General features: G+C 41.5%; 1 protein-coding gene across 1 annotated transcript in view; it reads right to left on the bottom strand.

Annotated features, from left to right (window-relative positions):
* The window catches only part of LOC136573467 (vomeronasal type-2 receptor 26-like), a 67136-nt gene that overhangs the window by 39726 nt on the left and 12521 nt on the right, over positions 1–14889 (bottom strand). The window contains exons 2-3 of the mRNA XM_066574758.1: positions 6380–7396; positions 5006–5129 (exon numbers count right to left, since the gene is read on the bottom strand). Coding sequence (XP_066430855.1) covers positions 5006–5129; positions 6380–7396 — 1141 coding nt within the window. The remainder of the gene's footprint in view (positions 1–5005; positions 5130–6379; positions 7397–14889) is intronic.

Here is a 14889-nt window from a genome sequence, read left to right as displayed (position 1 = left end):
CAACTTGGAGGTTCAGGATTTATATGAAGTAGGATTGGGGATTGATCCCACTCCATACAATGTGGATGCTGGCTGTTTCTCACATCTGACGACCACCAATAACCACAATCAGTACTCAAGATGTTTGAAGCTGTTAACAATTTAAATGCCGTGGTCAACCAAAAGGTCACTTGCGATGGGATTGTGGGGTGCCATGCACTTGCCATGGCAGCCAGGGGCCTTCTGAAAGCTCCCAGGGCTGCCATTGTAGATTGCTTCTGCAATCATGACTGTGATGCGGCTTAAGAGATTGCCCAGCAGATCACGTTGTAATGTAATTCTATGGCATTACATCATATTGCAATAATAATCAAACCATTGCGAGTTCTTGTTCTTAAAAAAAATAAAAAAAACATCAGTTTTAAAAAGCCTTATTAATTATTAAAAAAATAAAAGCCCTTCACAGTTTAGACAGAAAAATTATAAAAACAAATCTTTTTATTAAATAATTTTTAAAAATATTAAAGGGGTTGTCCCGCGCCGAAACGTTTTTTTTTTTTTTCAATAGCCCCCCCGTTCGGCGCGAGACAAACCCGATGCAGGGATAAAAAAAACAAAAACGGGTACTACTTACCCGAATCCCCGCGCTCCGGTGACTTCTTACTTACCTTGTGAAGATGGCCGCCGGGATCTTCACCCTCGGTGGACCGCAGGTCTTCTGTGCGGTCCATTGCCGATTCGAGCCTCCTGATTGGCTGGAATCGGCACACGTGACGGGGCGGAGCTACGAGGAGCCGCTCTTTGGCACGAGCGGCCCCATTCAGAAGGGAGAAGACCGGACTGCGCAAGCGCGTCTAATCGGGCGATTAGACGCTGAAGATTAGACGGCACCATGGAGATGGGGACGCCAGCAACGGAGCAGGTAAGTGAATAACTTCTGTATGGCTCATAATTAATGCACAATGTACATTACAAAGTGCATTAATATGGCCATACAGAAGTGTATAACCCCACTTTGTTTCGCGGGACAACCCCTTTAAGCACAAAAATAGGGCACTACACAAAAACCTCCAAGTTTATAGAGGTGTACAGGTCTCAAAGAGAGAGACTTACTACCACTTGTTATCTATACTTTTTACCTCTTCTTGATAGGCAAAAGAGGGAACTTAGTATGTTATATTGAAGAGAGATCAATGTGGTAGGCTAGTGGGTCTAAAAAAGTTCATAAACTCAGAACTCATATCCATCCCTGTTAATGGTTTGTTAGCAGATCACTGTACGTCAGTCCACTCAGTATCTGTTTTAGATTGTTAAATGACAATAATAAACATCCCACGCTATAGGATTAAACCTTGCATAGGGGTGTAGCCAAAGGTTCACTAGATACGTGGGGATATTAGAGCCTTCGGAAAAACACGAGTCGCAGATGATTATTGTAGCTTCTCATCTGTCAAGTGACTCAAAGTTTCCCAAACGTTCTTTTATCACAGGGAGGGAGTTTCAAGTAGACACCCGTTTAAGGTATATGGCGGGCGATTCTGCTTGTTTTAATCTCTTGTTGATTTTGTCAGTCATGCGAATGTCTAGGCCAAAAGTGTATTTGTGGGGTTTTTTTTTCACAATTTTAGATGGTACTTTTTTATCTTTAATTGATGCATTCAAGCATCCAATAGTTTTATCGGTATTACAATCTCGACGCGTTTCTCCGCTTAGTGATGGCGGGTCATCAGGAGATTTTTTAGCATAGTACCAAAGATATTATAACATGATGTCAACTCTTGAGTTTGAGTCTTAGATCTTTAGATTGATATTGATGTAAAGAACTTTTGTTGTCCCTAACATATAGGAAACAATAGAGCTTGCTTATCTTTGGTACTATGCTAAAAAATCTCCTGATGACCCGCCATCACTAAGCGGAGAAACGCGTCGAGATTGTAATACCGATAAAACTATTGAATGCTTGAATGCATCAATTAAAGATAAAAAAGTACCATCTAAAATTGTGATAAAAACCCCCACAAATACACTTTTGGCCTAGACATTAGCATGACTGACGAAATCAACAAGAGGTTAAAACAAGCAGAATCGCCCGCCATATACCTTAAACAGGCGTCTACTTGAAACTCCCTCCCTGTGATAAAAGAACGTTTGGGAAACTTTGAGTCACTTGACAGATGAGAAGCTACAATAATCATCTGCGACTCGTGTTTTTCCGAAGGCTCTAATATCCCCACGTATCTAGTGAACCTTTGCCTACACCCCTATGCAAGGTTTAATCCTATAGCGTGGGATGTTTATTATTGTCATTTAAAGGGGTTGTCTCGCGAAATCAAGTGGGGGTATACACTTCTGTATGGCCATAATAATGCACTTTGTAATGTACATCGTGCATTAAATATGAGCCATACAGAAGTTATTCACTTACCTGCTCCGTTGCTAGCGTCCCCGTCTCCATGGTTCCGTCTAAATTCGCTGGCAGCTTGCTTTTTTAGACGCGCTTGCGCAGTCCGGTCTTCTCCTTTCAGCACGAGCCGCTTCAGTGTGCTCCCCGCTACAGCTCTTCTGCGCATGCGCAGACGAGCTGTCACTGCTCGGGAGCGCGCTGGAGCGGCCATTCTGTACCATCCTCTGTTAGAGGAAGGTGCAGAGCTGCCGAGCTGTCCGGAGAAGCCGCCCAGCTGTCCCGCCGTCCAGCTGTCCCGCCGTCCTGGTAAGTGATGGGCCGGGGGGGCTGCCGCTGCGCCGGGGGCGGGCTGCGCCGGGGGGGGGGCTGCCGCTGTGATGGGGGGCTGTCGCTGCGATGGGGGGGCTGTCGCTGCGATGGGGGGGCTGTCGCTGCGCCGGGGGGGCTGTCGCTGCGATGGGGGGGGGGCTGTCGCTGCGATGGGGGGGCTGCCGCTGTGCCGGGGGGGGCTGTCGCTGCGATGGGGGGGGGCTGTCGCTGCGATGGGGGGGCTGCTGCTGTGCCGGGGGGGGGCTGTCGGTGCGATGGGGGGGCTGTCGCTGCGATGGGGGGGGCTGTCGCTGCGTCGGGGGGACTGTCGCTGTTCCGGGGGGGACTGTCGCTGTGATGGGGGGGCTGTCGCTGCGATGGGGGGCTGCCGCTGCGATGGGGGGGCTGCCGCTGTGCCGGGGGGGGGGCTGTGTCGGTTACCTGCTGCCTGGCGGTGGGTGACTGGTCGGCCGTGTTCACTCCAGGGGTCCGGTCGGCGGCTGCAGGGCGTCTGGTTGTCATGGAGACACAGCTGGTAGCGTCTCGGGAGCGCGCACGTCGGGCTGCAGCAAGCGAAGGGAAAAGAGCCGGCGGCCATCTTGGGAAAATTTTTATAAGTTGCTGAAATGCTGGAACGGTAAGTACAGACCAGCTAGAAACGTCATTTACAGGGGGGGGCTTAGTAATGTATGCTTAATTAGGGGGACTGGGCAAAAAAAAAATCCACTCCTGCCTCGAGACATCTCCTTTAACAATCTAAAACAGATACTGAGTGGACTGACGTACAGTGATCTGCTAACAAACCATTAACAGGGATGGATATGATTTCTGAGTTTATGAACTTTTTTAGACCCACTAGCCTACCACATTGATCTCTCTTCAATATAACATACTAAGTTCCCTCTTTTGCCTATCAAGAAGAGGTAAAAAGTATAGATAACAAGTGGTAGTAAGTCTCTCTCTTTGAGACCTGTACACCTCTATAAACTTGGAGGTTTTTGTGTAGTGCCCTATTTTTGTGCTTAATATTTTTAAAAATTATCTAATAAAAAGATTTGTTTTTATAATTTTTCTGTCTAAACTGTGAAGGGCTTTATTCGAATATATTAGATGTTTCTGCCTCTGTGACTGGCGATTAAAAAAATAAAAGGTAACGAAAGTTAAACAAAAAAAAATACCATTCTTATAAAAAATCTAAAAATCTAAATTTAAAAACATATTTAGTATGGCTGCATCCATAAAAGTCTGATCTGTCAAAATAATGCTGTGAACGTCAGCAGATGAAAAAAAAAAAACGCCACCATAAGTATGCTTCATCCTATCTTGAAGAAAAAAAAATGTAACAAAAGGCGATTAAAAATTCATATATACAAAAAAATTGGTACCAATAAAAACTACAGGAAGTCGTACAAAAATGAGCCCTATATTTGACATAAAAATAAAAATGTTATGGTTGTCAGAAGATGTGGCAGAAAACAGCTTTAAAGAATAAAAAAATAAAATATTTTTGTTGTGAGAACTATGCCTTCAGGACGGGATACTGCTCTCTAAAATTGAAAATAGTATAAACTGCTTTAAAAAAAGGCAACCCCCCCCCCCCCCCCCAAAAAAAAAACAATAAACAAAAACACTTTCTTATTGAGGAAGAGCGCAGAACAACAAGTGAAGGTTGCAGACAATAGGTTGCATGGGTGTGTTGCTCCCCAGACTCTGCCCTGCATTGTCTGCCTACAAATACCTGCTTTCTTTAAACCATTTGTTATCTGGGCTCCTAACAACATACAATCCTGCATCTATACACAATCTAATTGCGTATGCACTGTGTTGCAAACACATTTATAGAAATCAATGGGGTCTATACGTATGGAATCCAATGTTAAGTAGAAATTGCTGTTTTCTTTCATTCCATTAGCCTTATGCGCAATTCCTACACACAAGTGTGAGCGAAACTGCATTAGACATTACATTTGATTGTCCGCATATTACGGCATATCATACGCTCTAAGGGTGTCCACGGAATCCGCAATTCAAATACGGTTAAGTGAGTCCCGTCTTAGGGGTTAAATAGGATCACATTCTTTTCCCCTGCATTTTGGATGATTATTTAAAGTGTTCAATAAAAGATTTGAAGTTCAGTTTGACTATGTTTGCTTATAATTATGATTTACCGAACACATGTTATTAGTAATGTATGTATTAATACAGGTAATTCCAAAGGGTTTACATATTTTTGTTTCATTTGTAGACCCTTTAGTAAATCATTGTCATTATCACCACTGATAACTCAGTCCTACTGCTCATGCTACCATATACCGGTTATATTGGATATCTCCCCTTCTGAACACGGGACGCAGTCATAGCAGCAGGCATGGATTATCTGTCTTGTCTTTTTCCTGCTTCCAGGTGAACATTGGTCCGAGCAGCGGGATACTGGGATCTGTAGGAAAAGACAAAAACCTTTACTGCAAAGATAAAACACACATGTATGATAAGAGGATGTAAACTATACAATGATGTTAAAGGGCGGACAAGATTTACATAATCACTAGAGATGAGCGAGCATACTCATCTGAGCTTGATGCTCATTCGAGTATTAGGGTGCTCGAGATGTTCGGTACTCGAGACGAGCACCACGCGGTACTCGTCTCGATTAAACGAGCACTGACCATTGAATTCAATGGAGCTGGCAATACAGCCGGCTCCATTGAAAGCAATGGGCTGCCGGCGAGCGCAGAATGAATTTTCGGGAAGGGCTTAAAAATATAAGCCCTTCCCCGAAATTCATCCAGAAATGTGTATAAAAAAAAAAAAATACTCACCCAGTCCCGGCAGACGGAGTTCAGCCGCGGCCGGCAGCAGTTCTCCTGAACTGCTCTGAGTAGTATTCAGCAGCCGGGGATTCATGAATTCATGAATGACAGATGAGAGCTGCCCCTGATTCGTCCCTGCTCTGAGCCAATCAGAGGCAGCACTCACTCACCCATTCATGAATTCATGAATGGGTGTGAGTGAGAGCTGCCTCTGATTGGTCATGCTGTGACCAATCAGAGGCAGCTCATTCAGCAGGCAGGGATTTTAAATCCCCGGCTGCTGAATACTACTCAGAGCAGTTCAGGAGAACTGCCACCGGCCACGGCTGAACTCCGTCTGCCGGGACCGGGTGAGTATATATATATATTTTGTTTTTACACATTTCTGGATGAATTTCAGGGAAGGGCTTATATTTTTAAGCCCTTCCCGAAAATTCATCCCGCGCTCGCCGGCAGCCCATTGCTTTCAATGGGCTAACATCATTCTTCTCTGCCTCAGCTGTCACAGCTGCGGCAGAGGAGAACGATCTTTATGCTGACAGTGCTGGTGGGGGGGTCTCACTCTTGCCGCTATTGTGGCTGAATAGTGGGACCTGGGAACCTGAAATGCAGCCCAGCATGTTGCCCCTCGCCTGCCCTATCCGTTTCTGTGTCGTTTCCAGCACTTTCTTGGGTTTCGCAGATTTTCACCAATGAAAACCTTAGCGAGCATCAGCGATATACAAAAATGCTCGAGTCGCTCATTGACTTCAATGGGGTTCGTTACTCGAAACGAACTCTCGAGCATCACTGAAAGTTCGACTCGAGTAACGAGCACTCGAGCATTTTGGTGCTCACTCATCTCTAATAATCACCTACATAATATAACTCTTCTCACCTCCTTTGTGTGTTTCCATGTTATAGACTGCCGATTTATGTGAAGCTTTTCACCACTGACGGCCCACGGAGTAAAATTTCCTACTTCAACCTCACGTATGGCCTCTTCTATAAATAACCAGTTTATGACCGTATATGGATGTACGGCTTCCCCCTGCTCATTAAAGTAATATGAAGGTCTCATTGGATCCGGTGAGGACGCCATCATTTGTATGTAGCGCTGTAACTTCTGTCTGTAGTGTATAAATCCAGTTATTGAGTTTCCTTCATATTTGTCCTTTATAAATAGAAATATTTCATGTAGAGCTTTTGCCAGAACTTCTACTGCAGCATATAGTCTTGTGGTGACCCCCGATGAGAGGACATTCCTGAGATTTGGTGCAGTATCATTGGGAGTGTAGTTGTGCTCTTTATTGATTCTATAGTTTGATAGAAAGGAAACTATATCATTATTTGTGTATATATAATCTAACAATATCCAATAGGTTGGTTTTTCAGTGATATCATCATACTTCCTGTATATTTTTACAAAATTCTCCAGACCTGGAAAAGGGGATGAAAACTGCACTGCTAGACTTCCATTAAATACTGAGCGCTCTTCCTCTAGATAGACAGATTTAGAGATCCAGGATGGTGTAAGGATGAGGGTTTTGTCTAAAAATTTAAATTCATATGACATTAATAACTTATATATATCAAAAAAGTAGGTCCCGCACATTATAATGATGGTGACTTGTGGATTGCTTAGAGTTTTTAAAATCCTGTTATAATTTTCCTCTCTAAGTGTTATGGTGAAGGCCGCACAGATCCCGCGCTCTCTCATGTACTTTGTTAGTATTTGCAGCTCATTCTCTCCAGTTTCATCATCCAATACTAAAATCCCAATCCAAGTCCAGCCAAAGTGCTCCAGCAGTTCTGTGATCACCATATTTTGGATGTGGTTATTTTGGACCATTCGGAAAACATGTGGATATAGAAGTCTATCAGATAATGAGGGGTCAGAGGCTCCATAACTGATCTGCAAAACACAGAAGAAAACTAAAATCATTTTCTATAGACTGTTCTTAGTTAATTAGTTAATAGGACATCCTCGGTAATCTATAGCATCACATGAAAAAAACAATTCTGTTAGGCTGCTTTCACACAACCGATGCATTTTCATGCTGGCCAAAAAACATGGGAAAAGTAAAAGGTAAAATATATGCCGCAGTGTGGAAGTCCCTTGGTTGGCTTAATTCCTCTGAGTAACTTCTGATGGCTAAATAGAGGCACCTGTAAACTTTTGCAGCGTTGGACATGGCTAAACTCTCTTCTCCCTTTTTTACAGCTCCCATAGAAGTATCCTTCAGCGTATCTCAGCCAAAAGATAGGGCAAGACCTATATTTTCTGGACACGTATAAAATCGGTCGTGATTTTTGGTCACTAATGTCCTATTATTCCCAACACAATGTTTTTGCATGGCTAAAAGTCGCTCATCCGAATGAATACATTGGAACCCAATGCTCAGATGGTCGGGATTTTTTTTTTTTTTGCTACTGCTGAATTAGCCACGTAAAAATGCTTGTGTGAAGGATGCCTTAGGCTGTATTAAGATGTGCTACAGAAGGTTGTGCCTGAGAATCATGGAGGTAGCTTGCATCGCACAAAACATGGACACTCTGTGTGCTGTGCGAGATGATGGAAACCGCACATTACCTGTCCCATTGTTTAGCGAGATTCACATGAAAATATGGCATGCAGCGATTTTTTTAGAACTCGGACTCTTGGTCTAAGTGAAACATTGCTCATGTCAATGAGCTTAGTCAAATGAATAGGTTCCTTTTCTGTAAGAGATCAGTCCATGAGGGAGACTGGCAGATCTTGTGTAAGAATATCTGCTCTGCGAATTAGGCCTTATTTAGAAAATCACAGAACAATAAGAGACAACGAAAATTACAGGGTATTTTTTATCATAACAGAATTTAGTTTTGATATTCTGATCTTCAATGAGAACTTCACTAAACAAAGCAACAGAAAATGTCTCCCTTCTTGTTTTATCTTATAATTGGTACGCTGTAGGGGGATCTTCACATATAGTGTATTCATTGCAAAATTCTGCAGCAGAAAACCCAGAGCAAATATATAAAAACTCCACATTGGGCAAATCTACTCCTAAATGGCGCTGATTTTGCATAAGATTTTCTTGCAGGTCATCTGTGAGTTGTAATCATTGTATTTCAAGAGTTGAAATCTGCTGCATAAATAGATGTGCTGTGGATTTAGGATCCATAGAGGCTTTCAAAATTATGCAGAATCAGTACAGTTTCCGCTTTATCTGAGGGAGATTTTTTAAATTGTCTTCACATGGGTTGTAGGTAGTGAGTTTGGCCACACCGAGAGCTGCTAAACAGTGATAGGTGCCGCCTGCTGCAAAACTCCCTCCCTGCCAGCAGAAAAAGAAAGGGGAAGAGAGCACTAGAAACATGAAGGAAATCCCTGCAGAGATGCCCTTCATCTACATGAGGCTTCCCTTCTTTGTTCTTGCAGTCAAGGGATTTCTGCACTGTGGTGTCAGTGCGCTGTAAGACACCACAGCTAGTGCTGAAAACATGCAGGGAATAGCCGTGACTTGGTCACAGCTATTCTTCATTTATGTGATTTAGTGCTCCAATAGCTGTGATTTTTTAGCATAGCTGTCGGAGCGCTAAAATTATGTTTGTGTGAAGAAGTTCTAAGGCTGGATTCACACAAGCACATTTCAGTAGCATGTTCTATTTTACTGTGCATTTGTGCAGAGAAAGTACATATCTTGAAAGCACAGAAAGGTGACAGGGCTCAGGAGATCAACAGACCACCAGTAGGGAGGATTGTCTAATCATCTGACAAGTATGAGTAGCTCTAAATGTTTTGTTGTCCACCAGCTTAGACACAGGTGGCACCATTTTCACAGGCCCCTATGTCTGTTGGAATCACTTCCAGGTGCTTGGCTGAAGAGAATTTGATATAATTTCACTCAATGCATGTACTACCTTTGAAACCCATGCACCATCGCCTCTGTTTGCAGTGGTGTCCTGAATGTCGAAACTCAACTGTTATAGAATGGAGCTGGGTTGCCTTCAGCGTTGAATCCAGGTTTAGTTTGGACATTGACGATAGCTGTGTTAGTGTGTGGAGACCTAGGGGTGAGCATTTCAATCTTACTTTTCAGTGAAAGGGCATTCTGCCCTCACAGCTAGTGTGATGGCCAATCACACCTAGTAGTGGTACAAGGGACAATGACAGCTCAGAGATATGATCAGCACATCCTGCAGCCACATGTGTTGCCACTCCAGGCAGGGCTTTCAAGGGTCATTTCCCAGCGGGATAATGCTTGACCCCACACAGCAGAGATGTTATAGGAATGCCTTCACAACATTGCCACTTTTTCAATGCCTGACCAGTAACCATATTTATCACCAATAGAACAAGTATAGGACCATCTGGGATGCAACTTTGACAGCCTATGAGTTTTCACAATCTAGAGGCTCAGTTATAGAAACTACTGATATGTCCCAGGATATCGTACATAGCATGTATGCCCGCCTGTATCGCATCTTGTATCTAAGCTTGTATCACATTTTGTATGGCTCAGTAATACACCCACCAGTACTATATATTATTTGTTGTGTTAAGGGGTTGTTCCTGTTTTTATTTATAAGATAGGAAACCATATATTTTAATAGGCATGCATTTAAAATACTTTATCACTGGAAGGCCTTAGGACTAAAATAAACTTTATTGATATTATAATTTATTAAAAACCACTAACCTTGAGGGAGGTGGTTAAACTAAACAGACATACAAATACAGACAAGGATACAAATATCGATCGTCAAGAGGACGAGATAAAGGGTAGATTATTATTGGGGAAAGGTATGTTGATATATAAAGCACGATTTTCCTATATGAGAAACAAAGGCAAACAAAATGTCCGCTTGATGGCAACCAAATTTCTATGCCACAATGGGCAAATAGTTATATTGTGTGGACACTATGCTGATAATACGTGTCCAAAAATAAGAAAAATACCCCAATCATAAAGTATGTAATATGATGCGATTGTGGGCTGTGCTTTATTGCTTTCACCAATAGTTTAAACCCTTATTGCTTTACCATTTAGGTCTATTCATGACGCTACTGAGTGTGTTCTATGACAATGCAATACTCTTTGTTATTGATTAGCCACTGCGCGTGAGATAGTCTACAGCCGTGGTCACAGGACAAATAACCTGCTAATAATGCAGAGCTGAATGAAAATCAATCAGAACTGCAGATATATGATTGATTAAGATTAGGCGTCAGATCATCCACATTATTCATAGGATTAGGCGCCTGATCGTCGACGCGTTTCCACAGTGTCCCGTTACCACGGGGCACTGCTTCATCAGGACGAATAAGGTAAGTTTTAATTAGTTGTCAGAAAATTATTGACACCAGTTGTCAATGACACCAAAAGTAGGAACAGTAATTTGTAAATCGTTCCAATATTACTGTTCAATAGTGGCTGTAATATCATACAGCCAGCACCAGGGGGCAGCAGAGCACAGGTGATTATGATATCAAGAATAGCTCTGTGTTTGCCTAAGTAACCCCTGACGCGGTGAGGTGCCAGGAGGGCTGATGACTGCAAAGTGTTAGAACTAGCTTAGGTGATTATACTGATACTAAACGTTGCCCTAGCTAGCCAGTACTAAAGGCAGCAAAGCCCAAACGGGTAGCACCTCACTCAGACAGACCTGGTAACTGTCTGTAGAAGTGCTGTTTATATGGGATAAGCACCACCTCTTGGAGAGGAGCAAAACGGCACCCAGCCAATGAGATCACTCTACTGGGGGTCCCAGAGTGTAATAGCACATAGTGCAGGTCACGTGGTGTGTTAGGAGTATACCGAGCGGCACACCACGTGACCTCCGACGCCGGAGGATGACGCAGGGTGATCCCTCAAGATGACGTGAGGGGCACCCGATAACCCAGCTGACCGTGGGGTAGGTGTGGCCATGATGACACTCAGTCACATGGGCGGGAGCCCCACGTGACCTCAGCACTATAGCAAAGCAATGCCAGTGTTAGACTACAGAATACCCAATGTATGTGATAGAAAGGAATGGATGATATCGTTCTGTGTTTGAGCCATAACAACAAACACCATAATAAAAGGATAACTGCATGAGGTTGTTAAGAAGTAAATATATTAGAAACAAAAAAGGCATAATTATGTTTATTAATAAGGGCTATGATGTGTTGTAACCCATATTATGCACACCATGTTTTGTATAAAAAACAACATTGCCATCAGTCTGCAGTTATCAATATACAGTGATAGGAGCTAAATGCAACTATTGATACACCGTTATAAATAATTTTTCAATAAATAAACCATGGATATAATTGATGCCTGGACACTGGTGATAGAGAAAAATACGATACATTTGAAGCATCATCTATCCTCTGGAACAGCAACCGGGAGCGAATTGCTTAGATATTAATTAGTATTGGACCATCAAGGTAAGTGTTTTACGTTCCACGTATGATAATAGTGGATCCATTGTGTGAACTTGATCCTAAAATAACTTAAAACATGCATCTATAACCACTAGTTTAAACCATATTGCAACACTTTTTGACATTATTTGAAAAATTTTTGCTGACGTATGAATCAGATACATTCAAATAAACGAAACAAATGATATGTGCTGGCTGTATGATATTACAGCCACTATTGAACAGTAATATTGGAACGATTTACAAATTACTGTTCCTACTTTTGGTGTCATTGACAACTGGTGTCAATAATTTTCTGACAACTAATTAAAACTTACCTTATTCGTCCTGATGAAGCAGTGCCCCGTGGTAACGGGACACTGTGGAAACGCGTCGACGATCAGGCGCCTAATCCTATGAATAATGTGGATGATCTGACGCCTAATCTTAATCAATCATATATCTGCAGTTCTGATTGATTTTCATTCAGCTCTGCATTATTAGCAGGTTATTCGTCCTGTGACCACGGCTGTAGACTATCTCACGCGCAGTGGCTAATCAATAACAAAGAGTATTGCATTGTCATAGAACACACTCAGTAGCGTCATGAATAGACCTAAATGGTAAAGCAATAAGGGTTTAAACTATTGGTGAAAGCAATAAAGCACAGCCCACAATCGCATCATATTACATACTTTATGATTGGGGTATTTTTCTTATTTTTGGACACGTATTATCAGCATAGTGTCCACACAATATAACTATTCGCCCATTGTGGCATAGAAATTTGGTTGCCATCAAGCGGACATTTTGTTTGCCTTTGTTTCTCATATAGGAAAATCGTGCTTTATATATCAACATACCTTTCCCCAATAATAATCTACCCTTTATCTCGTCCTCTTGACGATCGATATTTGTATCCTTGTCTGTATTTGTATGTCTGTTTAGTTTAACCACCTCCCTCAAGGTTAGTGGTTTTTAATAAATTATAATATCAATAAAGTTTATTTTAGTCCTAAGGCCTTCCAGTGATAAGGTCCTATTTGCTCAAGCGCCTTATTGCCACAGTGATTTGCATTTAAAATACAGTTTACTAGGGCTTGGTTATCAAATTCATCGGATTACTACTTAAATTCAGCAAATTTCTGATTTTTTGCCACCATAAAGTGGATATTGTCTACTCCTCGGGTTGTTCAACATTTTTATAAATGATTTTTATAATGATCTGGAGCAAGGAATTGAGGGGACACTGATGAAATTTGCTGACAACAGAAAGCTAGGAGAAATATAAATAACACTAGACAAGACAGAAAGAGAATTTAAAAACATCTAGATAAGCTTGAACAGTGGGTGTCAACTAAAATAATGGTAGTTAACAAGGAGAAATGCAAAGTCCTACATCTGGGCAAGAAAATGAAAAAAACACATACAGAATTGGAGGAATTGGGCAAGGAAGCAGCACATGTGAAAAAGACGTGGGTGTACTAATAGATCATAGACTGAATATGAGTTAGCAATGTGATGCAGCAGCCAAAAAAGCAAACACAATTCTGGGAGGTATTAAGAGAAGCATAGAGTCTAGATCATGTGAGGTAATTATCACCCTCTACTATTCCTTAATAAGACCTCCTCTGGAATACTGTGTCCAGATCTGGGGAACCCAATTTAAAAAATAAATAGACAAATTGGAGCAAGTTCAAAGAAGAGTTACCAAGATGGTGAGTGGTCTGCAAATTAAGTCCTAGGGTCACTACCCACTACAGTTTTTTTCCACTGTGAAATTTGAAGCTTTTTTTTTTTTTTGCAGGGGTAAATGGGACTTGTAGTAAAAAAAAACTGTAGTGGGTAGTCACCGTTATAAGGCATGATTAAAGTATCTGGCAATATTTAGCTTGTAAAAAAAGAAGACTAAGAGGAAACGTAAGGCACTGTGCAACTAACAGACCTGTGAGCAGGGACTAGTGCTAAGATACACATAGTGCAATCTAGGACAGATGACATCAACCTTGAAATATAAGATGGGAAAACTCACCCTCGGCCTAATAGAAAATGAGAAAGAATCTGCCTAGAAGCAAGCTAGTTGTCCTGACTAGCCCAATAGTCTTCATCTCAGGACTAACTCTCCCTATCAGGATACAGAAGACAAAGACCCACAAAAATATGGAGAAAAAGGATATATATGTAAAAGTTCTGCGCTGCTTACACAGTTAAATATAATTGAATAAACAATAGACAATCTGGTCCACAGTCAACCCAAAGAAAATTTTTAATTAACCCCTTAGTGACCAAGCCTGTTTGCGCCTTAATGACCAGGCCAAATTTTGAAAATCTGACACGTGTCACTTTAGCATGGAAAAACACCAGAAAGGTTTTGCATATACAAGCGATTCTGACATTGTTTTTTCAACACATGTTGTACTTCATTTAGGTGGAAAAAAAAGACCGATAGAATTTGTGTTTATTTATTAAAAGCGCCAAAATTGGGAAAATGTTGAAAAAAATCGTCATGTTTTTCACATTTCCAACTGCAATATCTCAAATATGTGTAAACATAATATAGAAATTTTTGCTAAGATTTATATTTCCATCCGTTTACTTTATTTTGGGCGCACATTGGAAAAACTTTCGTTTTTTTTTTAACCATTTAGGAGACGTACAAATATAACATTACTTTTCAGCATTTTGAGGAACACTTTGTTTTCCTACACCAATCCAAGATTGGAAAGGCTCATAGGAGTCAAAATGATAGATACCCCCACAAGTGACCCCATTTTAAAAACTACACCCTTTAACGTATTCACTGAGGGGTGTCATGAGTATTTTAACCACACAGGTTTTTTTTAGGAGTCAATGCAATTTAGAAGAGAAAAACTAAAATTTCATATTTTTGCAAATATGTCATTTTAAAGACAGGACTTTTTTCTATAGTACACATGAAAATTAGGATTTGCACCCCAAAATGGATACCCCTGTTTGTCCCGTGCTCAGAAACATACCCATTGTGGCCCTAA

Source organism: Eleutherodactylus coqui, chromosome 7 (assembly GCF_035609145.1).
Source record: "Eleutherodactylus coqui strain aEleCoq1 chromosome 7, aEleCoq1.hap1, whole genome shotgun sequence".
Lineage (NCBI taxonomy): Eukaryota > Metazoa > Chordata > Amphibia > Anura > Eleutherodactylidae > Eleutherodactylus > Eleutherodactylus coqui.
This window is presented reverse-complemented; position numbering and strand designations above follow the sequence as displayed.